Here is a 26415-nt window from a genome sequence, read left to right as displayed (position 1 = left end):
TCAGGCTTCAGTAGATGGGACCCAGACACATAAGTGGATTGTATCACTCGCGGGACTTAGTGGGTTATTAAAGAAAAGACACGAAGTAGTCAAAGAGCCGTGTCAGGAAGGAAGTAAAGAGTTGGAGGAGATACGTGGTGATAGATATCATATTTTGTTGTGCACATGTATGCAATTCTCAAAAATAAACATTTTGGAAGCATAGAACCACACTAAAGATACCATGTGGACAGTTAGCTTGAAATGTGCCTCCCAGATCCATAGGGAGTTACGGTAAGTGGCAACTGGGTCCATGAATGAAGAGCTCAATGGAAGGGTGTGGGCTGGGGATGCAAAGAGGGAGAGACTGTCCCCTATGAGAATGCATGGCTGAAAGAAAAGCCAGTGTGTAGTGGTTCTGACGTCTCCTCCATTCCTTAACATCTTTATGTGCGTCAGCTTTCTCATCACCTTTTCAGGTTAGGGCTGTGTGAACAATGCACAGAAGTGTGTGTGGGACCTGCGTCAGGTCCCTCAGCAACACCATCTCGCACCTCAGCAAGTGCGAATGTGTGCCAGGTCTAGTCCCTGAGTACCTGTGTCCTTGGAAAACCCTTTTCTGTCTCATGTCAGATACACAATGATGAAGAAGCAAACATGTACGTATTTAACCATGGAAATTCTGGGGTTAATTGATCTTGGGATGCATCTCAAAAACACTGGTCAGAGGCGTGGGAAGCTGAGGCAGGAAGATAGCAAGATCAAAATCTGCCTGGGCAACTTAGCAAGACCCTTCTCGACAAATAAAACCAATTACACAAAACAACTCCCACCCCCAAGGACCCAAAGCACTATCGTTCAATTTTGAAAGACGTGAGGTTGAATAGGTTGTCAAAAAGTATATTGGTAGCCATTTTTCACTTCTATCTAAAATTTAAGTAATAAACTCTGTGTTCGTTTTATAAGCTGAGGGGTACAATAAATAATGTAAGACAAAAACCAAAGCAAACCAACCAGCCAAACAAACAATAAGACAGAAACCTAAAGGGGCCCGGAGGTTGCTGAGTGGGTCAAGTGTTCACTGCACGAGGATGAAGATCTGAGTTCAGATCGCCGTCACATAAAATCTCAGGCATGCTGGCAACCCCAGGCCCCGGGTGGGATGAGTTGAGACAGGCGGATTTTGGCACTTGCTGCCCAGGCAGGCTAGCAGAGTTTCAGGCTAAGTGTGAGAACTTGTCTAAAACAGGTGAGAGGTTGAGAGGGAAGGAGGGAGGAAGAGAGAGGCAGAGAGAGGCAGAGAGAGCGGCAGAGAGAGAAAGATGAGAGAGAGAGACAGAGAGACACACAGAGAGAGGAAAGGTATCCAAAGTCATTGTCACCTTCATATGTGTATGCACAGGTCGGTAAAGGTAAAACCACACACACACACACACACACACACAGAGAGAGAGAGAGAGAGAGAGACAGAGAGTTTAGGCTGAGATTTTGCTTTTTAATGTAAAATAACATTTTTTTTTACTTAACTAGCTTGATTTTATAGTTTAACAAATTTTGTGCGTGCGTGTGTGTGTGTGTGTGTGTGTGCTAAGCATGTTCATGTACGTGAGTGCAGATGCATGTGTGGAGGTCCAAGGACAACCTCAGGCATTAGCACACGCCTTTCCCTTTACCAACACAATCCTACAGATTTCTAAATTAATTTTGAAGTTAGCATACAAAGTCATGGATTTCCCTCCCACACCTTCCTCGTCCTCTTTGATTGGCCCCTTCCTCATTCCACCTGGTTTTGCTTTCGGGTTACATGAATTCTTTTACCCACTCTTTTCCTGACTTCCCCGAAGATCTTCCCCTGCCTTCCATGATCCCTGCATGCTGCTAATCTTATGTGCTTAGAACCGTGAACTCAGAGCCAACAGTGATCGCTGTAGCCACCACAGACGACCAAGCACCACCCCGGGCATTTCCTGCCTTCATACTGTTCTGGTTTCGCTGTTGACCTGCTCTTGCTGCTGGAGAGTCCATCCCAGTGCTCTCGCTCCACTTCAGGCCACTGTGACACACACCAATTCAACCTTTTTTATTTATTTATTATTATTATTTTTTAGCCCCCTGCTTCAAATGGCTTCCCAAATAGACTTGGGTGTGGAACCTGTACTAGATTGTGTGGACCTACTAAAGATCACTCCCTTTAAAAAAAACCTGACTCTTTCTTCCTCATCAACTATAAAATGACAATAGCCCCTGGCTAGAGTGGAACTTCATGCCCGCTTTTATCTCTCCGCGCTGAGCTTTTGTCTGGCTTCAGCTTGAATAGATCCCTACGCGCGTGATGTCACAACTGCCGTGAGCTCGTTTGTATAAGCGCCCTGCTGTGTCAGGAAAACAGTTTCCTTGTAGTCACCACCGCCTCTGGCTCTTAACATCTTTCTTTCATAACTATTCCTGAGCCTGGGAGGAGGGGAATGATACAGATGTCCCAGTTCACCAGAGCTTCTAAAGAACTCTCACAACACAATAGTATAAACAGTTCAAAGTTTAATTTAAAGGAGAGAAAGACTTGAACAGAAATTCAAGGAAAAATATACAAATGAATACTGAAAGGCGCTCAACTACATTAATGATTAGGAAAGTAAATATTTAATTACAATCAGTCACGGAAAGCTAAACACCCACTATAATGGCTAAAGTTAAAAGCTGACTATATGAAGTGTTGACAATGACATGAAGCAAGTGGAACTCAAGCATTGCTAGGCATGGAAGTTGACACAACCACGTTTGATGATAATTTGGCAGTTGTTATACAACCAGATTATATTTATAAATTATATGCACTTATATTTAGATGTATATAGATTTGTGAAAGTTAAATATGTGTACGAACCATACAATCTCAATACCCACTTCCGAGGTATATTTACTTGAGATATAAAATTATGGGCTGGCACAAAGCATTTAGCTCAGAACTGGGGAAACATCTAAATAGCTATCAATATATGAATATAAAAACAAAATGTGGGTTAGTAGTCAAGTACGTTTCTAAGGAGGCAGACAACTGACACAGGGTAACAGACAGATCTCAAAATGATTATGGTGGAGGGGATGAACCCAGGAGACCACATGCAAAATTTATTGAAATTTTACAAACCCAATTCTAAGTTAAAAGAAAAAAAAAAGAGAGTGATTTTTCTGCCACCTGACTACAAAGTGTATACATGGAGAGAGAGAGAGAAAGACAGAGAGATTGAATAAAGTTGACTTTAAAGCCTCATTGGTTTTATTTTTAATACATTTTAATTACAATAAGATTATATCATTTTCCTCACTCCTGTCCCTTCCAAGTACCCATCTCTATGCCCAGTTTTTCCCAGGACCCCTCAATCCTCTTCCATGTCCCTTCATTTTCAAATTAATAATTTCCTTTTCTTTCATTATTATATACATAAGAATCAATGCTTTGTTTCTTCTTCCAACCTAGCCCATCCCTTCAAAATGAAACCCTTTGTTATTTGAGAGCATACTGTCTTTCCCATTTTCATATCCCCCACCATTCACATTCATTCGATTGCTGTGTTCCGATACCCCTTCAAAACATCTTCAGGCCTCAGCATACCTTATCGCTTCTCTCATCTCTTGTCCTGTATCTTGTTATCTCTCACTCAGTCTCTGGACATCTCAGCAGGGAGGCTTGTGCCCTCCCAGTGCACTGTCCGTCCATATTCCAGACAAATGTATGAGATTCTGAGAGCCGAAGACCGCTGGCAGTCCTTGCCACCAGCTAGAGAGTCTGGTATGACCTTCTCCCTGCATGCCTCTCCACTTCAGTCATCCTCTTGGTCTGCATACTCCTACCACAGTGGCCTTTGTTCAGCCCTCAAAGCGACTATCACTTTCTTTGTTCTTTGGTTTCTCATCTGCCATGCTCCCTGCTCAAACAGACACTTCACCTAAATCTTTTTTCATCCTTCAAGTTTCTGCTTGAACATGACTTCATCTGAAAAACTTTCCCTGCCCCGTAACTCCTGCAAGTCATAGCCCCTGACAAATGTTTTTGCAACACTCTTGGGTAGTTCCATAGTACTCATTTCCATTAGACTGTAGCATTATTTGAGTAATTCATTGATTAGTATCTATATCTCCTGCTAGATTTAAGCTTCACAAAAACAAACCCTGTCTATCATATTCAATAGCATATTCCTAGTACCTCCTATTAAAAGGTTCAACAAACATGAATAAATGAATTAATATAGCCTACGACAAAGACCCAAGTGGGCCCATGGTGCTGATAAAATAAAGTGTCAACAGTGACCTTCTCTGAGAGCAAGTATCTTCTTTAATCACTGACATTTTGCTTCTAAAATGGGTCCAGAGGGACCCAGGACTCAGAATAGAATAAACAAGCCCATAAACTGTGAATGTCGTTTTATCATTAAGGAATGAGTCAAAGTAATTCCTGTTTTAAACTCCAAAAGATACGGACTCTTTACCTGCGATGAAACAACGTTCATACAGAAGAACAGCAACTTAAGTTAATACAGATTTATAATAATGTGTGAACTTACCGTAATACTGAGTGCTCATTTGAAACCATTAGAAATGGCATGGACATCAATTCGTTGCTAATCAAAAATTTAGAGATCAAATATTTAACATTTTTAGTAAGTCCAGGTAATCAAATACTGGTCGCAAAATGTTTTTCATAACAGAATTCCTCTAGTAACTGTAGAGTTATTCCTATGAAAGTGAACTAGAATGTTCTTATTGCCTCTAAGCCTAGTTTTGTTTTTGTCTGCCCACAAGACACTTTAAATAACACATCCTCTTTGGCAAAGACAGGAATGCCTTTCTTACTCCCAAATATTTTCCATGTCCATGGACCAACAGATTAACGCATGATAGTATGAAGAGATTCTCAATACAGAGGCCCACCAGGAGCTACCCTCTGGGGAAGGCTGAGGGCCAGCACCAAAGGTTTTTGCTTAATTTGGTAGGTGGTAGATATCCATGGCACATTTTCTTTCGAAGTAAGGGTGGAGCATTAGCAGAGCTGTGCGCTGTAAAAGGGAATCTGGCAGCCTGCATTAGAATAGTGTGTAGAAGGAGGGGGAAGTGGAGGAAGAACTCACTTACTCTAGTTACATTGGTTAAGCTCTCTAGCACACTGATGAACAGAAAAGCCATGAGCCAGATATCCTGGTCTGATACAGACTCTTCAGAGAAAAGCACTGGGCCACAGCACTAGGCATGGTCTTAGAAGAATTTTTAATAATAAGTGTTGTTTATTATGTTGAGATTTTAGTATGGTCCTACTGTGGCAGTGAAGTATTTACGTAAACCTCAGGTATTAAAACTTTTCGAATAACTTTTTAGGTAAACTAAAATGATGACACAGTTTTGTATGAATTATGTTATGTGATGAATGTATAGCACACTTATAAGCTATCTTGGTTATTGCTCATTATTCTTTTGTATATTTCTGAAAAGTCTCACTAATGTTAAGAAGGGGAGGGGCCTGGTCTGCTCTCATTTCTTCCACTATGGCCAGAGGCACAAGTCTATGTATTCAGTTTGACTCATTTTAAATTTTAAATTAAAATTGTAAAATCAAACTGGATACAGCTGGCATTTAGATTTGAATTTTAGAGAAGTAGTCTGGGTTGAAGAGATAAGTTTTGGAATTAAGTTCCTAAGCACCAAAGTCAAGACCATAATCATGACTGGACATTGTCATATGGGAATGAATGAATGTGATGAAATCTGAGCCTGGGGTCAGGCCTCAAGGAACTTCGGTGCCAAATACCAGGCAGAGAAAGATGACCCAGAAAAAAATGACAGGAAACAAAGCAAAACATTGAGAGATGTAGGAAAAAGTCAGGAGAATATGTTGTAGAAGTCAAGGAAGCTAATGTCAAGATTTTTTAAACTTTATTTATTTATTTATGTTTAATTAATTTTTATTTTTTTAATATTAGTTACAGTTTGTTAACTTTGTATCCCTACTGTATCCCACTCCCTCTTTCCCTCCCCATCCCTTTCCAAGTCCACTGATAGGGGAGGTCCTCCTCCCCTTCCATCTGATACTGGTTTATCAGTTGTCTTCAGGACTGGCTGCAAAGTCCTCCTCTGTGGCCTAGCAAGGCTGCTGCTCCCTGAGGGGGGGGTGTCAAACAGCCCGCCATCAAGTTCATGTCAGAAACAGTCCCTGTTCCCCTTACTAGGGTATACCTACTTGGATACTAAGCTACCAAGGGCTACATCTGAGCAGAGGCTCTAGGTTGCATCCATATATGGTTCTTGTTTGGAGAAATAGTCTCATAAAAGACCCCTGTGCCCAGATATAGTTGGTCCTTGTGGAACTCCTGTCATATTAAACCCCCCCCCTTATTTTTTGATTTCCTGTACTCTGCTGAAGGTTTGGTTATGAGTCTTAATATCTGCTTTGATCCACTGCTTTTATAAATTACAGTTTGTTCACTTTGTATCTCAACTATAGCCCCCTCCCTCAGCCCCTCCCAATCCCACCCTCCCTCCCGCTTCTCCACCCATGCCCCTTCTATCTGATCCTAGTCTATCAGGTCTCATCAGGACTGGCTGCATTGTCTTCCTCTGTGGCCTGGCAAGGCTGCTTCCCCCTCAGGGGGAGGTGATCAGAGAGCCAGCCACTGAGTTCATGTTAGAGACAGTCCCTGTTCCCTTTGCCAGGGCACCCACTTTGGATACTCAGCTGCCATGGGCTACATCTGTGCAGGGGTTCTAGGTTATCTCCATAAATGGTCCTTGGTTGGAGTATTAGTCTCAGAAAAGATCCCTGTGCCTAGATTTTTTTTTCTCTCTCTTTGTGGAGCTCCTTTCCCCTCTAGGTCTTTCTATATTTCCCTTCTTTCTTAAGATTCCCTGCACTCTGCCCAAAGTTTGGTTATGAATCTCAGCCTCTGCAGGGTAGAGTCTTTCAGAGTCCCTCTGTGGTAGGCTCCTGTCCTGTTCCCTGTTTTCTCCCTCTTCCGATGCCCATCCCTTTTGCCTTTCTGAATGAGGATTTATCATCTTACTCAGGGTCCTCCTCCTTTATTAGCTTCTTTAGGTATACAAATTTTAGTATGATTATTCTATATGATATGTCTAATATCCACTTATAAGTGAGTATAATACCAGCAAAACTCTCAGTTATCATAGATGGAGAAAACAAGATATTCAATGACAAATAAAAAAATTTAAGTAATACCTACCCACAAATCCAGCATTACAGAAGATACTAGAAAGAAAAATACAACCCAAGAAAACTAACTACTTTCAGGAAAACACAGGAAATAAATAACCTCACTACAGCAATACTAAAAGTAGCCAAGCACACAAACCAACATCAAAATCAATGGATCTAACAGCCACTGTTCGTTAACCTCTCTCAACATCAATGGACTCAATGCTCCAATAAAAAGACACAGACTAACAGAATGGATGCATAAACACGACCCAACAATCTGTTGCATACAAGAAACACATCTAAGTCTCCAAAACAGACATAGCCTGAGAGTAAAGGGCTGGAAGATGGTTTTCCAAGCAAATGGACCCAAGAAGCATGCAGGAGTAGCCATTCTAATATCTAATAAAATAGACTTTCAACCAATATTAATCAAAAGAGATGGGGAAGGGCACTTCATAGTCATCAAAGGAAAATTCCACCAAGAAGACATCACAATCCTGGACATCTGGTGTCAAGATTTTAATATTGCCAGGTCAGTTGAAATGAAAATTGTTTCTTCTGGAAAAAGATTTGAAAACATTTGACCTACATTAAAATAGATCTGAAGTTTTTGGACTGTCTGTTAGTATGTAATCTGAAACTATCAACCAGACCATTGGCTAGGGTTGCCTTGACTCAGTCACGCTGGACTGTAACCTGGCTGGTTTAGTTGTGGAGGGACTCAGCAGTCCTGGAGACTGTGATATAGACATTTGGCCTCAGGCTACTTTCATCTAGCAAACTTGCAGACAAATAACTCCTACAGTGGTGGCCCTGCAGCAAAGGTGGGAGGCCTGGAGTGGGGGTGGGGTGAGCTTCCTTCACCTGCTCCATCTCCTGCCAAGGGGGACCATAGACCTTGCCCTCCCTCCCTTGTTTCTGGACTAGTCCTGATTCGTTTAAGCAGTGTTCTCCAGTTCTGGCTGTTCTAATCTTGTGCTAGTGTTTAACTCTTCACGCTTCTTGATCCCTCACCTGGAGTCTTTACAGTACTTTTCTTTCCTCTGTTTGTCATCCTGGGAAATCAAAACCCAAGGCCATGCCCATGCTCAGCTGATGCTCTACCCCTCACATATATCCTCAGTCCTCATATTGTTTATTGGAAATGTTTTTTTAATCAAATCTTTCACTTTTCCCATTTCCTTAAGTATTTTTTTCCTCCTGCATTTTAAAATCCACTTCAAATTCCACTGATTGTCTTACTCTGTTTCCAAAAGAAAAGGGGAAATCCCTGCAATTTTAGAATTCCCAGTCTTAGTTTAAAGCAGACTGTTCCCTCTGTGGATCTGTGTGGTGGCGAGTATGCAGGTGAGTGGCTCGCCACAGCGCATGTGGAGGCCAGGGGTCAGCTCTGGGCATTGGCCCTCTCCCCACATATAAGGCAGAGTTTATTTTATTCACTCCCTGTGCCCTAGGATAGCTGTTCTGTTAACTTCCAGAAGTCTTCCTGTCTCTGGTTTCCATCTCCATAGGAATGTTCTTTATTTACCAATGCTCCTTTACTGTCTCATCATTTAAATGGGTTCTGGGGACCAAACTCAGGTTATCACCTTGTCACTGTAAGCACATTAGCCACTGAGCCATCTCTCAGCCCTGAATTGTATTCCTAAATATCATTTTGCGCTGCTTTTATTTTTCCCAATTTTATTTCTTAGACTTAAGAATGATGAATGAATGAATGAATGAATGAATGAATGAATGAATGAATGAATGAATAGCTTCTAAAACACTCTCATGTTGTCTGGGATAGAGGACACTATTGCTTCGGATTTTTCCATACTTTTAAAATTTGACACTGAAATAGTTTAAGGATAGAAATACTGGAAAGGCACTTTTGCTTTATTTTTGTTGTCTTTAAAAAATAGAGCACCCAATGATATTTACATATAGTCTCTGGCAAAACATTATGAAGACATTTACATATTTAGATTATTTACAGAATTAGAGAGAATTGGAAAGACAATAAATGTCTTCATATATCTAAGTTATAGCCTATGAAAAAGGAGTTAGCTACTCATAAAATAAAAAAGTATATTTTCATTTAAGCATCAAAAATATGGGATGCTTTTGAGATGTAGTTTTGCTAAATAAATGATGGATATTAAAAGCAGGAACCCCGTACTGTTTTACTCTCATTAGCAGGCAGTTAATCAACAATATATATCCAATGTAGACTACATACAAAGCACTTTCTAGAATCTTCTAATGAATAATAATACACCCAAGAATGTCAGCTCTGCCCTTCTGATGGGGAACATGTGCAGTTGATTTGCTCTTTGAAATTCAAGTGCTCAGAGCCCTTTTAAATATCAAATAACTGATGCTGTGCCACATTGATGGGCATCAAGAAATCTATCAGCCTCCTTTGAGGGCCCAGTGTTCAGTAGTCAACGCTGCAGAAGGACGGAGCTGCGTCATTGGTGGTCTGTTGAAAGCAGGAGGCTGCCATCCCTTCCATGGGCTTCTTGTCCAGATTTTGGACATGCTGATGGAGCCAACGGAAGCTCCCCGCCATTTCCTGGTCTGTGGTAGAGTGCTGTTCCATTTCTAAGTCTTTCTTCTTCTCAACTCTGCAGTTCAGATCTATGACCTCTGCAGGTCATGGCTTCTGAATAAACCAGCTAATCCTTGGCTTGACTCTCCGTAGGGCAGGTACAGATAAGGGAGAATCTTCCTTGGTTCATCCAAAGCAGAATGAACCAGGCAGAAATAAGCATCATGCTCTGACTGATGATGACAAGGTGTTTTGTGACGTATTGCTGGTACTCAATCATTAGGGTTTTGTCAGATCTTTATTTTCTAAAACTCATCTGTTATTTTCAGATAAGTATGAAATGTATTTATAAAGCTCTTACTGACTCAACACTTTGTCTGATATTCACTAGTCTATAGCTTTGCCATGAGACTAAAAATAAACTCCATGGCAGCATCTGATTTAGAAGTTAAACATAATGATCTTAAAAATGTAACTTTGGAAGCAGGATATTTCTAAAATAAATTTCTAGTTATCAGGAAATGCTCACCTTAGGGGAAGTAATGAAGTCAAATAGATGGTTTTAAAAAATATATTATTATGATAACTTCAGCCAGATTGACTAAAATAATCCTTGTAATGAATGCATTTCGGTTTCTTTGAGTACGATATTGGATATTATTTTTAAAAACTCAAGTCTTGAGTAGGTATTATTATTATCATTTCTTATTATTGCTGTTGTTGAAATACCACAGCAGCACCTTTCCAACTTGCTGAGGCATGAGAGGAACCACCTGGAGATCTCCTGAAAGTGCAAATTTTCATTCACTGAGGTTCTCCCTTTGTTACCAGCTCCCAGATGATGCTGGTCCTGACACTGAGAGTTTGTGGCAGCACTGAACTGGCCACGGAGGAGGTGAAGTCACCTCTTGAATTCTCCAAACTGGCAAACTGACCTTATGTGACATAAATATATCTGCCATCCACTGCAGAAGGCATCTGAAAGACTCTACCTAGCAGTGTTTCAAAGCAGATACCAAGACTCATAACCAAACTTTCGGCAGAGCACAGGGAATCATATGAAAGAAGGGGAGTTAGTATGATGGGGAAAGGATAGGAGCTCTACAAGGACCAAATATATCTGGGCACAGGGTCTTTTCTGAGACTGATACTCCAAGGACCATGTATGGATATAACCTAGAACCTCTACTTGGATGTAGCCTGTGGTAGCTCAGTAACCAATTGGTTTCCCAGCGTAAGGGGAACAAGGACTATTTCTGACAGGAACTCAATGGCTGGCTCTTCGACTTCCCCACCCCTCAAGGGAGGAGCAGTCCTATTAGGCCACAGAGGAGAGCTTTGCAGCCAGTCCTGAAGATACCTGATAAACCAATATCAGATGTAAGGGGAGGAGGTCCTCCCCTATCAGTGGACTTGGAAAGGGGTGGGGAGGAGATGAGAGAGGGAGGGTGGCATTGGGAGAGAATGAGGGAGCAGGATACAGCTGGAATACAGAGTTAACAAAATGTAACTAATAAGAAAAATAAAATAAAACAAAACAAAACAAAAGACAAAACAAAAACCCATGAGTTTAACTTTTAGGAGGTTATTTTAAGAGGTTATTATTTCCAGTGGCTAGCTGGAAGTCACAGTTTGTACAGCATCAGAGAACAACTTTCAGCACAGCTGCATGATTGAAACCTCTCATATATTTCAGTGTAAGATCCAGGAATCAGGGTAGCTGGGAGAGAGTGACTTGGCCCCCAGAGCTTCAGTGAACTTTGGTTTCACGTGGGGCTGGTGTGACAGGTTTCAATGTGTCGCTCTGAGACTTCTGCTCGACCTCAGAGATGTACTGTCATTTGTGTAGAGCATGAGACTGGGGTCAGTTAGAGGTTTAGAGGTTTAGTGGGGGTTAATAGAGTGTGCGTAAAGCAGAAAGAGAACGTAGCCCAGCACTGGTATGAAAGGAGTCAGGGTTTAAGAGGAAACCCAGAAAGTGAGTTTTCATGCCAGCCAAGTAGGAAAGTGGGGGTAAATAGCAAATATTTAATGGACACTTGTTGAAATGAAAACTAAAATCAAACAGGGAGAAAGATTACCCTGTGTTCCCAAGCACAGAACAACTCACGACCTTATGCTGAGGCTCTGCATCACTTGTTTTTGTAAGCAATCCGTATTCTTCATAGGCTTGTTTCTGTTGAAAGCTGGAATTCCCTTCCATCTTCTACCTTTTTCTGCTTTTGGCTTCTATTCTCCGTCTCCTCATATATTCTGACATGCTCACTAGCCTTTATAAATCACATGAAGTATTGTTGCTAAGAGGTTTTAAAACATCTTTATTGATGGAAGGGGAGGAACACTTGGGGAGGGGCATGGGAGGAGAAGAGGGAAGGTGTGATTGGGCGGGGGCTACAACTGGGATACAAAGTGAATAAACTGTAATTAATAAAACAATAGATAAATTTAAAAAAAAAAAAGAACAAAATATTTCTTTCTTGTTTGAAAACACCTGAATTTTTGAAAAGTAAAAATTTGATGTGTTGACCTGGATGGTGGCTGCCCAATCTGCCCAACTTGACTGTAGCCATTTTTACTGGTACCTACTGAGCTGGAAGGACTCATTGCCCCATGATGGGCTGCAGCTATTTTAACCCATGGATATTAGCATATGCTTTTCATCCTGGTGTTGTGTTAGCTACTTGTCTCATAGCAGTGACCAAAACACCTGGCCAGTCATTTCAGGGAGGAAGAATTCATTTTGGTTTGCGGTTTCAGAGGCAACAGTCTGTCATGTGGCAGAGACACAGGGCAGCCGGGGCATGCCGTGACAGGGTCATGCAGCAGGAGTGGCATGCAGAGGCAAATGTAGGTAGTGGCTGCTTCTTCATCTCATTACCTCGGACCAAGAAGCGGCTTTGCTGACATGTGCCAACATTTCCCCAAGTAATCCTACCACCCACCATCTGGGCGACAGACGCTCCAAAAACCGAACCTGTGACAGACGTTCCCAGAGTCAAACTGCAGTGGTTTGTGCCGTCTAAGCTGTGGCTAAGCCATGGCCTGTGCCGTTGAAGCAGTTGAGTCTGGGAGGAAGGAGTGAGGGAAGGGTAGGCTGTTTACAGGGAAGGTTCTGGAACCAGGTTGCCTACGTTTGAATGCTCCTTTGTTATTTTCAAATTCCTCTGGGATCAATTATTTCTTCAGATCTCAGGTTTTCTTTCTTCATGCACAAGTTGGAGCTAGAACAGTTAGCATAGTTCTTGCCCAAACCTTATTCAGCGAGTGTTGACAGGAAGGGCACGCACCCGTGTGCGCTCACATCCACGCAGTGCACACACTTCATTGCTTAGGTGGCCAGACGGAATGTGGCACCTGAAGGAGGTTTGGGAAGATCGGTAGGCGGCCTTCTCAAAAAGAGACTTAGATGAGCAGAGGGGGCAAGTAAGTCCACTTTGGGGACGCTTAATGCACTGCTCTTTAGATAGTATTGATGTTTGTCAGGAGAACACATCCCTCAGGGGCACTCTCCGGCGTGGGGTAGAATAATGGAATCTGGGTCACACGAGTTCTTTTATCTTCTTTCCCTCTCTCTGTGATTGCCACTTATGAAATCCACTATTCATTCTTTGGAGATGGAGCTAAGCTTTCTCTCCTATGTAAACGGAGCTCTAATTAAGACCTTTAACCTCATGAGGGCCTTCTAACAGCGGAGTTCACCAACTTAGTTGCCATTAAAGAAATGAAAATTCCCACAGCACTAGGTGTTTGGAATCAGTACCTGAATGGCAGCTGGAAGATGGATAATGACTCAAAGACCAGGAAATTGGTGAATGTGGATAATCACTGAAAACCGTAGAGACTGTCAATCAGCAAGCTGATTTACATAGACAAATGTCCTTATCACCGTTTTCCTCTTATGTGCAGAATTCAAATCATGGATTATTGAATGGCAAAATGCCAGTCTAAATGGAATATTAGCCAGCTTAAGGTTTACTGACTTCAATTTGTTGGTTATAATTACTAACTTTTTATGTTTAAGTGTTCTAGTGCTGACGTGCTTGGGGGAAAAATTGAACTGCAGTGGTGATTGCACAGCAAGGAAATCATCAGAAGAGGGAAAAATTAAATGCTAGGTGATCGTTTGAAGTCAGCAGTGATGGGAGTGAGTGGGTGGGTGAGTTAAATTTTTAAGTGATTTAGCAAATGGTGCTAAGAAAGTGCCACGACATCATTTTGGGTTTTCTATTATAACAAATTGTAATTGATAATCTTTAGTACTCATGTAAGAAAAAGCACTTTACAAAAAACTTTCACTGCCCTAAGCAACTCATACCAAAAAAATTCCCCTACCATTTGTTGAAAAGAATACCCCGAAATAGATTTCATTTTTAAATCCCAAGTTGCTTGAGAACTTTGTCAAGAGGTATCAAAGAAGTGCCTTTTACTCCAGAATGCACAGAATCAGCAGTAATAGTTAGAAATAATGAAATCAGTAATGACATTTTCTGTGTCTCCCTGGGACGGTAGGTCATGGTGTGAAGTTTTCAGAGGAGGACAGATCCATTTATTTCCCTTTCTGTCTTCTGAGTAAATGTATATTATCTTGTTAAAATAGAGATGACAGATTATCTTCTTGAGTTAGTTCTAAGCTGCTTCTCATGTATATTAAAATCCTACTCCAGTCCTCTCCTGCCTGAGGAGAAAGAAGATGGTGCTTCCTTCAGTTTCTCTTTAGTTTTCTCAAGAAGCAAATATTAGAGTTTGTAAGTAACACACGTTCTGTCCAGGGGCTGGCGGCCTGTCTTGGGGTTGTTCCTTTTTGTGGTATTAGTGTCTGCTGTATATTTCACGGGCTCATACTCTATCTTTCTGGTCATCCAGCCATTCATTCCTTGTCCATCCAAGCCTTACAACTTAGGAATGTGTGTATTCCTGCTGATAATATTATACTTATTCTCTTTATATATAAGGGTTCAAATTAGGTATAATGCTTGAAAATATATTAGTAGGGTGATTATAGTTAACACTTATGTATTACATATTTCAAAATACTAGAAGGAAAAATTTGGGATGTTTTTCTCTGTAAGAAATGACGCTGTTCAAGGTGATGGGTATGGTAATAACCGAGTTTTACCATTATACAATGTGTATTCCCATGTAGTGTGTATAAAATCACACTATAGCCATAAGTACATAAAATTGTTGTGTGCCAATCAACAAAACTTACTAGAAGCTGGGCGTTCGTGACTTTAGTTTAATGATTCAGCCTCAGGCAAGTCCTTCTAAAGTTAAGTAACTGTCGGTTGCCCAGGCCCCCCGGTTACTTCTACAGTTTGGGTGTCCACACATCTGAAAGACAGCTGAGTAAGAAGTTGCCCTGGCTGGGGTCCAGTCTGTGCTCACCTCTCCTCTCGTTTCTCGCACGTTAGCTCAATGTCACAACACCAAGGAAGTCTGCAGACCGTGGAAGAAACCCTGGGACACGTGGCGGCACTCACTGTGGTTTGGTTCTTGTTTGCATCCCTGTTTATTTAATGCCTGGCTCTGGCCAGGGACCACCCACGGCCACACTCTCTGAGGGTGGGAGGGTCACTTGTTTCTTACTGCTTCATCTCTGAGGCCCATCACAGTGCCTGGCCCTGGTGCGAGCAGATTTGTTGGCGAAATTATTAAAACACCCCAAGTAGCCATTCAAAAGATATGAAATTTACTTTAACCACTGATGAAGAGAAAGGCTTGGGCAGCTGCTACGGGACAAGGAAGCTTCTTTTGCAGTGATATTGATGACTGCAGACTCATAACTAAGAATGAGAGACTTTGAAGGCTTCTGTGACAAAGCCCCATTTCCACCACAGAGAGAGATATAGAGAGACAGAGAGAGACTCAGAGAGAGGGGGGGAGAGAGCAGACAGAGGACTGTTGAAGAGAGTTCTTGAGAACTGTGGTGAAGATGCTGAAATGCAGCTCTTCACTCCATTGGCTGTTGAAATGCTGTAGTGAGTTGAAGGCTCCTGGAGGGGTGAGGGTAGGAGACACTCTGCTTTCTTTACGGATGGCCACTGGGAGTCTGCCCATGCTCCAATGAGTATATGGGCAACACAAATTGGACTTGGTGTTTTTTCCTTTTGGGGAGTTGGGGAGAGAGAGGGGCTGCAAGGGCGAGAGGGTGGCCCTGGGGGAAACAAGAAGCCACTGTCATCGTGGCGCATTGCATGAAATTCCAAAATAATTAATACAGATACATGGGGCGGAAAACGAAGAGCACATTAACCTTTTAAACTTGGGTTTAATATTGAATATTTTACAGGTAATAATTTTCTAGATATCACAGGATAGTGAATTGTGAAGAAATCAGAAAAGAAAATGATTGATGACCAGGAGAAGATTTAAGTGAGACAAAGTATAAAGTTATTTGTAACAATAAAGTCTCTATATCAAATAGTAAAGGTTTAATCCTACTCGTTAAAACATTGAGATAAACATGTATTTAGAATAGTTAGACTTAAAAAATCTCTACACTGCTAGAAACTTGATAGATTATAGTTACACTTTCCCTTAGGAGCTGTTATGCTTTCTCATTGTAAAATGTAATTAGCAGATGTAAAAAAAAAAAAAGCATTATTAATCATACAGGGCATAATTGTGGTTGTTTATATGTAAATTCTTTCATGTCCATGGATTGCTTGCTTTTCCATTTTAAATAGGCAGGTTAGAAGTCAACTGCTCTCTAGCTTCCTGTGAGTTCCGTGAGGGACCCAGCAGGAGGCATATGTGGGAGGAGTCAGGATGCAATTTTTCCAGGAAATGTTAGTTTACTGACTGTGTGACCCCCAAGACGTCACTGTTTTTCTGCTGTGTGTCCTGCCAGTGTCTGTGGCTGGTCCCTCTTTTGGCCTGTAGAGCTCAGGTGGGGCTGACACTATCCCCTGGGCCCGGAGGCATTATGGCGTTCCACTGTGCTCTTTCTATAATGCTGCTGCCTTGAAATTCCCTGTATTTAGAAGAGTTGTTCAAATTCCAGTGTGCCTTTTGCTTTCTTTCCTCCCCCAACTCATACAATATCCCTGAAAAACAGGAGAGAAAAATGTGATCTCACATTTTAACAGACCAGCCAAGTAGATTATTAGAAGCCAAGAAATGACTACAAGTGGAGTCATATTTACAGTTTCAGGGGCACACAGAGACAAAATTGCATTGCATTCTTCGGGTTTTGAAGAGGGTGTACTGCCTATGATATGATGATACTTTTTCACATTTGCTGTTGAAGTTTCAAGTTCACCCTCAGTCATGAGCCATCTTTGAATTATTTATCTAGCAGTGAGAATGGATTGGTCTTGTCTTTCTCCTCTCTGGTTGGTTTTGTTAACAGTGCTCTGGGATACTGTAGTGAGAGGTGTAGGCTGCATTTTGGCCCATCATGACCTTAGGATTGTATTTGCCTGTGCTTACAAATACAGGCTTTTTCTGTGTGGGTGAGGATAGAGAGCTTTCCTTAGTCTTAATGAGCTGATGTAGGGGAAAGAATAAAGATGTGGTACAATGCAGGATGAAATCTTTTTAGCTGCCTCTGACCCCCACAATTTCCCATTGCAGTAGGCTTCCTTGCTTCCTTTTGCTAACCTCCGTCGTGTATCAAAGCCCAGTGATGAGTCCTCCTTGAAAGTCAAGCATGTGAACGTCACTGAGCAGAAAGACAGGCAAGAATGTTTCAATTTGACATTGACCTCTGAGCTGGAAGATGAAGAACGTATGGACAAACTAGTGTTGATCAAGTCTTGATTTGGGAAAGGAATTATAATTTTGATTGCAAAATTGGGGCATTCACTACTCTTCCTTATTTTATTACCATTTGACTTTCCTTTTCTCTCCCCCTGCCCTTCTCTTTATGTGATTTTCATGAAGCTGAGAGAAGCATGAAAGCTCAAGGCAATGTTGGGGGAGGGGATCAGTGCTGGACATTGGCTCCTAGCCCTGATTCCTCACTCTTATCTAATTTCTGATTATATACTCATGTCTTGTCACAAGCTCAAGTAGATTTAATACTACAGAGCTATGAAATGTGAACAGACAAAGTTAATGGCTATGGCAGTCAGTGCTTCTTCTGGTACTGGGTTTTGTAGCAGCAGCAAATCCATCCTATGGCTGGGTAGCAGGAAGCAATCTTTGTGATGGCCACTGTTGCTAAGGCCACCAATTGCTGGAGAAGTGCTCTGGCAAGTACCTCCTCCTGGGGTAAGAGTGGAGTTTCAAGCTGATCCCTCACCGGGGAAAACCTATGATGTTATTGAACAATGCAAAGAACCCCTCTGTAAGCTGCCCCACCAAATACAACAATCAATAAATAAATGAACAGATGCCCCTGTTGTTTTTAGCCAGGTTTTCTGTCCCCTACAACAGCCTACAGTAGAGATGCAAGTGATTCCGGTTTTCTGTCTGTCCAGGCCCGTGTTCAGATGAGTGAGTTTCTTTGTGGGAAGATGGTCTTACTCTCCGTCCTAGAGCTTCCCTGAGCTCTGCTTTAGAAGCCTTACTGCTGGCTCATCAGTGTTGGTCTTGGTTTTCATGAGATCGTTGGCAAATCAGGAAGTGTGGAGAATAGGCATGGCTGATGCCACACTCAAGAGACAAGGCATGTTTCACAATTATGGTAATATTTTGATGTATAAACAGCAAGAAACCCTTACAGGTGACAGAGGGTACACCCATCTGGGACTAGCCAGAGCACCGTGAGTCTTGGGATCAGCAAAGGCAATGGAGAGAGACACAGGTTGCAGTGGGTCTAAGCAATTTTAAGTCTGTCTTGAATAATCAGTCTACATAAAACAGTGAATTAGAAGAAGCTTTTGATTATGAATGTAATTTTTATTCAATGACAGATTGAACTCCATGGGCTCCCGAAGTTTTCCCCAAGATGTTTCTGAAGTTAATATGGCCATTTCTAGCATCCCAAAGAGTTGACTGACAGGCATAGACTTCCCCGCGGTGAACCCGCTTAGTGCACAACCGAAATGCACTTAGTTGATTTGAACTGGAATTCTATCACTTCCGCTTGGCAAAACAGACAATCTCATGCTGATCAGTCGCTGTGGCAGCTGAGTAGACTTCGGATTAATAAATAATATGAAAATTGGTAACCTTCTACTGAAGTAGTACTGTAGAAAAATCCTTCAGTGTTGGCATACATGGTGGAAAGTGGTCAGTGATCCTTGGGGTTTTTATTTTTCCATTAATATTTATTGACCTTTTACTATGTGTCAGAAACTCATATAACATCGGTAAACAACACAGTGAATGCCTCTTTAGCGTCTCTGTCAGTAGAAGAAACAATATATACATATATACAATATATGTATATAACAATATATACAAACAATATATACATACATTCCCTTTTGTGATATCAGCACAAAAGGGAATATATAGGGCGAGGAAGTAGTAGCTGCAGATGGGAAGGCAATGGGGTGGTTAGAGGAATTCTGTTTCATGAAGAAAGAACTGAGTGGAGGGAAAGGAAGACATGTGGAGTGCTATTATGCATGAGAAAAAGGGAATTTCCTGGTCTGTGAGTTGAAAGGCAGGCTTCAGGGTTGCATCAGGTGGGCAAGGAGGAGAGAGAATCAGATGCCAGCTCAAAGGACCTTGTGGCAAAAGTGTAGGTTTAATTCTAACCTCAAAGGGAAAACAAAAATGATTGAAGGGCTCTGAGTGAGATTCTTACATTACTTTTCTGTTTTAAAAGAGCACATTGGTTGCTGGTGTAGGTGGATTTGAAGAGGCCAAGAACGGAAAGCGCAAACAGCCAGAGTTGGAGGAATCTGGGTGCCCCAATGATTTGGCTTAGAGGATGACTCTTGTTCCATCTTTGCTTGGGCACCGCCTGGAATAAGCCATGGGGCTATAGCCTCTATGTTTGAATTCCAGAGATAAAAGGTGGGAAAGGCATGCCTGCTCCCTCCAGGCACATTTTCAGAAGTCTGCTCACCACAGCAAAGAAAGCTGGGATGTGCAGAGCAGTTTTGAGTGGTCAAGCGCCCAGGGAGATTCCATCTAGCAAAAGTAGAGCCAGAAGACTATTTTACACACACAGGCACACACATTTACACACACACACACACACACACACACACACACACACACCTATTGAAATCAAATTTTAGCCTCCAAGTCAAATGTGGAATCCCTTTTTTGGGTGTATTAAGTCCAAGATTCGCAGAATAGTTAGTTAAATGTAGATCAAATAATCAGCTTTATTAACAGCTAGGCAAGCACCAAATGGCTCCCCAGACACAAGGCTGTCTGTTAAGAACTAGATTGCAGGGAAGCCAGCTTGGGCCTGAGGCCAAAATGATGCCTCCTACTTCTGTATCACATCTCAACCTTAGGACTTTCTCCCTTCTGGCAGACTTGACGTCCTGTAAATTCAACCACCAGGGCAGGGAGGGGGCTGGGCTTCTGCTCGTATGTAGAAAGGGAGCCTGGGGTGTTTTGCGCTGGTCTGAAAATAAAGCACTTTCTGTGCACTCTTGTCCAGCAAGTATAGACCTCTGGCCTCAGGCTTAGTTTCCTGTCTGTAGGGGACAGGGAGAAGCAGACAACTAGATTCAAAACCTTTGTTCTGTAACTTCCCCAAAGGAACAGGGCTGGGGGTGGGGCCATGCTACTACAGAAGTGGGCTCTGAAGCCTCTTTAAAAGGGAGGGTGTCGTCTTGTGCTGTGTAATTAATTGCCTCAAATACCCTTTATTTGGGTAACAGAAAGGGTCTTATTTTAAGCATACATAATAGTCTTATGAAACCTCAGCACAAAGAAAATGAGAAGTGAAGGAAAGCAAGTGACAGGTGTTTTCAAATATGCAATTTGATGCCTTTAGGAGTTGAAAGAGAGAGAGAGAAAAAAAAAAAAAAAAGGGAAAAGCCGGGTGAGGACAGAGGTGGAAACTGTTGAAAGGGAAAGTGGACATCGGACTAAGAGGTCAGGGTAGGGCTGAGGATTCAGACCTGCCACAGAGGGCGCATCAGTCAGAACAGCCTGGCTTCTGGCGTTCTGGAGGAACGACGGGAGAGAGGTTAATAGAAAGGCTACTTGTAAGGTGTAGGAAGAGACATCAGGACTTCCACTGGATGCTTCAGTCTTCACCGATGGACAATAGTGAGGAGACCTGCAGGGCTCAGGGTTTCTGGTGTCTAATTAGAGCCTGCAAGAGCTACAGCAAAGGCTCAGGTGGGGACCGCCTTGTTATTGGGAGAAGGAGCTGGCAGAGTGGATCCTGACCTCTGTCTGGTCTTTCTCCTGTGCCTCAGACTCAGTGGGAAGCTAGAAGCAGAAAACACAGATGATAGAATAGTAGCTAGAGCAGTACAGAGCAGCCCCGTAGGCACACAAGGGAGGGGAAGGTTGAAGGGCAAACGGAGCAGATCCTTGCCACACTGTAGCAGAGGGCAGCAGTAGGAATCGACACCAAATTTCCTGTCCTGGGTTAATTGGTGAACTACCTCTAAACGTTCATTGAACACTCACTCCGTTGTGTATTGTAGATTCCAGATAAATAAAGAACTAAGTTCTAAGAGGATCGTGTGCCAGCTGCCAGTCAGGACTCTGGTTCTAATTCAGATGAGAGGCCTTGAGGGAGCAAGGACCACTGATAGACCCAGGTGAGGTGTACCGTGGAGTGTGGTGATGCCGGGGTCCACGGAGCATCAACGGGCAGAGGAACACAGTCTCCCTGCACAGCATGTCCACGTGGACAAAGGTGCAGGTGTCTGCCACCCGGCTTTTCTGCTTCTACCTCCAACTGAATCCGGCCAAAAGGATGTACAGCAGCGGCAAGACCAGACAGAGGCCAGGATCTTTTCCTTCAGGTCCCTCAGCTGTGGGTAGAACACAACAGGAAGGGAGAAAGCTGTGAGTGTGAGTGGTTTCATGAACCCCACGAGAGCGCAGATTTTATCTTTAAAATTGTCAAGTGGGACTTGACACTGCAAAGGGCATTTCTTCTGTCGAAGGATAAGTGAATAATGAGGGCTGCGCTCCTTAATGCCTCCTTTTGTTGACACATTTTCTTTAGTTTTTCCACATTTCCCTCTCCACTTCTCTCTTTGATCAGCACCTTCATACTGTTGTTGTTTCTGAAAGATAAAACCCCGGGGTGAAGGGGCCAGTTTGGCTGGGTCTGGTGCAGCGAAAAGCAAAAGAAACAGCCTAGGTCTTTAATAAATTTTCACTTCAGTTGCCAGTAGGGATTTAATTTCAGGGTAGTGGAAATATTGGGGGTGCTGGCATAGAAATTAAAATGCTTAATGAGCCAATGCTTAGTGGTCTATGGCAAATAAAGTAAAAATAGGATGTGACTTCATGTCGGTTTGAAAAGCTGGCTTGAAATACTATCACTCTGCCGTGATGTTATTGTAGACTGCAACACGGAAGAACTGAACAAATGAAACTGCAAACACATCGTTGCCCATTACTTTTTCACACATCGATCTCTAAAGAGGAAACTCTTCAGGACTTTGGGGAGAAAGCCCATTACTGGATTAATCAAACAGCCATCTTCTATCTGCACTTTTATTTTATATACCCTTTACACCTGTTTAATTAATCCTAAACACGATGCTGACTGCTAATTAAACAGCCCTGGAAGTGACTGACTGAAGGTAGTAATTTGAGATAATTAGTTTTGGTTTCAAACACTCAATTTCCACACTTTGTGCTCATTTTTAGAGGGGTGGCTCATTATTACAGGCAGGGTGGGGGTTGTGTAAGACATTTTACTGCCGGACTCTGAGGAGCTGAGGGAGTGGGAGGCTTCAAATAGGACAAGAGTAGAGTACAGTGTTGCAGAGGCCCCGACAAAATGCTCACCCACCCACCACGGCCACACCCACACCCATAGCGGCACAGCATAGCCTGGGTCAGACTGCTCAATTTTTTCTTGTTAGAATATAGAAATGCACATGGGCTGATTTTGGGGAAATTTTTATCGAGTGCATGGCATGGCAAGAGCTCACTGAATGGCCAGGATCTCTTATCCAGGATTTTTAGAAGCAAGAAAATAATAATAATACTAATAATAAAAAGGTGAAGAAGGCCAAGGTTGCCTTGTGCGCTGAGATTTGGAGAAGCGTCTTGCTGAGCAGTCACCTACTACGGAGGCACAGGCCATCTGCCTGTCCAGGCACGGCTAGCATGTCTGGAAGAGTAAGCAAAGGGCAAGAGGAGGTGGCTCAGACAGTTTTTATGGTCACACAGTGTTAACATATTCCCTGCCAGGAAAATGGAACCAGGGAGAATTTAGGGTTAAACAGGCTGACCTGAGCAGCCATTGCCACTGCTGAAAAAGGTAGAAAGCTGGACCCCTTTACCTAGAGCGTCTCCTTCAGGTCCTGGACAGCTCCAGGCGTGTTGTTCGTCTCTGAGTCTGTGAGTAAAGCTTTTGTTTGTATCTTCTTGTCTTTTCACTGGCTACCGACAGGGAGTAGAATTCTGTAGACTTAGAGGGGTTATCCAGATGCTGAGTGACTTTCAGAGTTAGCAGAAATAGTTTTGAGATCATCTGGCTAGAGGCTGGGAGTGACCGTTTAGGTCCTGGGGTGTACAACCTCTGTACCAAGCCAGAACCACTACATGGTGAGACCTTATATCAAACAAAACAAACCAAACCAACAAACCAAAATAACCCAAACAAAACAAAACAAAACCAAAATAATTTATCAAAATTATAATTTAAAATTTTAAGTGCCATCAAGTTTCAAACAAACAAGCAAACACTCAAGTTAAATTCCCACATAATTTTTATGTGTTAAAGGCAAAGAGAATTTCTGAGGTGACCTTCTCTGACGTATGTTTGTGTTATAGCTTCATTTTCTCTTTCATTTCTACACCAGGGCAATCATGTACAGAATAAAAAAAAAAGCAGCAACAAAAAGCATGAAATGTTTTCCCTTTGGCCTTTGACACAAAGAAACCTGAAGCAAAAGTAAATTGTTCTCAATGTTTCCACATCTGTGCCTCAAAAGGAAGTGAAGCCCATAGACTGTTAGGGAGTTATTTCTGGTTACATCAGTGGTCCTAAAGCCGTAGCTTGCCTTCGGGCTGACACACCTAGGTTTTCTGTTACAGCTTTGACTGTTTAGTTTGTGGAGATAATCTGTCATTGTACAAGACACATCATGGACTGAAATGACCTCTCGTTTGTTTTACAGATACCTCAAATTAGCTATGCATCTACAGCGCCAGAGCTGAGTGACAACAGCAGGTATGACTTCTTCTCTCGGGTGGTCCCGCCCGACTCCTACCAAGCCCAAGCCATGGTGGACATTGTGACAGCTCTGGGATGGAATTATGTGTCAACACTGGCTTCCGAGGGGAACTATGGAGAGAGCGGGGTCGAGGCCTTCACCCAGATCTCAAGGGAGATTGGTGAGTATGTATTTACCAATTGACTGCAGTTGGAGGTGAGAGGTTGCTAAAACCCAGACACCTCAAGTGCTGTCTGATGCATAGGAGATAATTAGAGCTCTCACAAATGTGTGACCCAGGCTGTCCTGTACATGAGGAAGGTAGGCATACTGTAGGTGGTTTCATTGTTCATATTTCTAGCAAGGTGACTCTTTGGTGCTAATTTGAGCGATAGAGCTCCTGACTTGGTGAGTATCTTTTGAGCTGTCTGTTTTGATGAGGGAGTTTGCAGGCTCCTTAGAGCCAGCGTGAATTTGAATAAATGACATACTGTTTGATTGTTCTAGATAGAAGTTTACATTAGCAAGTCATCATTAAAAAAAAAAAGTCATTGGAATTTAACATGGAACCCTAGAGAGATCAGCGCTTGTAATCATCTTAAAGCAATATTAGATCAGCCCCTAAGGGTAGTCCTAAGCCATATCCTCGTTGTCATGTTTGACTTTTTCCATCTTTCATTTGTATATAAAAGTCCAGAGCTTAGAGGAGGATGAAGGGAAAATTGTGAAAACTTAGTTAGGGCAAAGTGCTTGCAAGCTCTATTCTTGGATCTCGTTGAAGAGCATTTCAAATCTCTGTAGCTATTTCACCAAGCTGTATATTTATCTATGAGGCTGTAAATCCGTTCTACTACTTAGGAAAAGACAGAGCAGAATGAAAACAGAAAGCAGCATACAGCATAAACCTTACTGACAGTTAGTCAGTAACGTATCTTTGTAGATGGAAGGGCACATATCAGCGGCACTTAAATAATATCATTTTATTAAAAAGGATTAAATTTTGCATATTGGTAATCATGACTTTGTCGATATACTAAACTGTCTCTTGACTATTTGTGAGCAATTGTGAACTTGAGGAAGGAAATTATGCTCATCGGTTAATGGTTGGAAGTTTCGGTTCAGGAGAGCACCGTGGGGATGATTAAGATTTAACTGTAATTACCTGGAACAAAGAACCTAAAGGTTTTGAAGTAAGATTTTCCCTTGAGAGGCATAGGTGCAAGGGCCTTTCTTCTGGGTGCCATAGGACAGGGCAAGCTATGGTGTTCGGTGCTTTTTATATTTAACATGAGCTCTGTGGCTGGATTGTGGCAGAAGCTGTAGAGACCCCTGGAGTCAGCAGATGGGTTAATTGATTTAATTGGATGAGCGTTTATACCCACTGTGCCTGTGATGCCTTTTGGAATTATACGTTGTAACACTCTAGCTACAAAAGTGGTGCAGAAGCTTCCATTAAACTTTAAATTATATCATTTTCTTGGAAAAAAAGCCCGTGTTTATCCTTAAAGGAAATGCCCACTCAGATGACAACAATAGCTTTTGGAAGCAGGGTTAATACATTATTCAAGGAGCTGATGTCGGTTCTTGCCAAAATGATAATTCAACATGTGGAGGAAAATAATAGAGTATGTATTGAAATAAGTTTTCTGCAGTGATTCAAGCCATTCTTCAGTGTTGGGACACATTTTGTGCACATGGAACAGATTACTATGAAAAATTCAATAAGGACATAATTTGCCTGTTGTAGAATGTGATGTAATGTATTGCTCTAAAAGTTAAGTGAGAGTACAATTTGTCGACTAAAATAAGAAATACTTGATTTTCTTTTTAGGAGGTTTTGCTGTACTTTGGCAATACTGTCACATGAGAAGTCTCAGATGTGCCATTCATTATTGCTCTTTCTACCTTAGTCATTACTATGGAAGAAAATAATGTTAGCACCTCATGTATGCTTCTGATTAGAGCAACACATTTTTTTCCCCCGTGTAGATCCTTTCAGTGTTCTGTGACTTGATTGGCTGTCTATTCTATTTCAGTTCTCACTTTTGTAGGGAATGGAGGAGGGATGGATTGTCACTTAATATGCAGAATGCTGAAAAGGCCAAATTAGTACCACGCCAGAGTATGCCATGGAATATACTAAATATCAGAATCACCCTTCATTTTAATGACAAAGATTTTATCTAGAACAAAAATAGCTGAAAGTCCAACCTTTCACATGACAATGATATTAATGAGAATGGCAAATAGTAGCAACTTAACCCATTCCGGAATTATCTGATGACTCTAGTGAAAAGTCGTTAGCTCTGTAACATTTGCCACTCTTACTGCACATATCACAAATGTTAGTAGTGTGTATTTAGAAATCTGAATGTCTTGACAGAGAGAGAGAGAGGCATACATCCAGTGTGCATATCTGTCCATTAATAAAATTATGCATTCATTCAACTTGTCTAAAAAAGTTCCACCCTCTGTTCCGAATTTCT

The 26415-nt window shown here is 42.0% G+C and overlaps 1 protein-coding gene across 2 annotated transcripts in view; it reads left to right on the top strand.

The window, feature by feature from the left end:
• The window catches only part of Grm8 (glutamate metabotropic receptor 8), an 858268-nt gene that overhangs the window by 116190 nt on the left and 715663 nt on the right, over positions 1 to 26415 (top strand). For both annotated transcript variants that reach the window (XM_055608228.1, XM_055608229.1), the window contains exon 3: positions 23894 to 24110. In XM_055608228.1, the coding sequence (XP_055464203.1) occupies positions 23894 to 24110 (217 nt within the window). The remainder of the gene's footprint in view (positions 1 to 23893; positions 24111 to 26415) is intronic.

This window comes from Psammomys obesus, unplaced genomic scaffold (genome assembly GCF_907164565.1).
Source record: "Psammomys obesus unplaced genomic scaffold, mPsaObe1.curated_primary_1811, whole genome shotgun sequence".
Lineage (NCBI taxonomy): Eukaryota > Metazoa > Chordata > Mammalia > Rodentia > Muridae > Psammomys > Psammomys obesus.
Note: the sequence above shows the minus strand (reverse complement) of the source record. Positions and strands in the feature narration are given on the sequence as shown.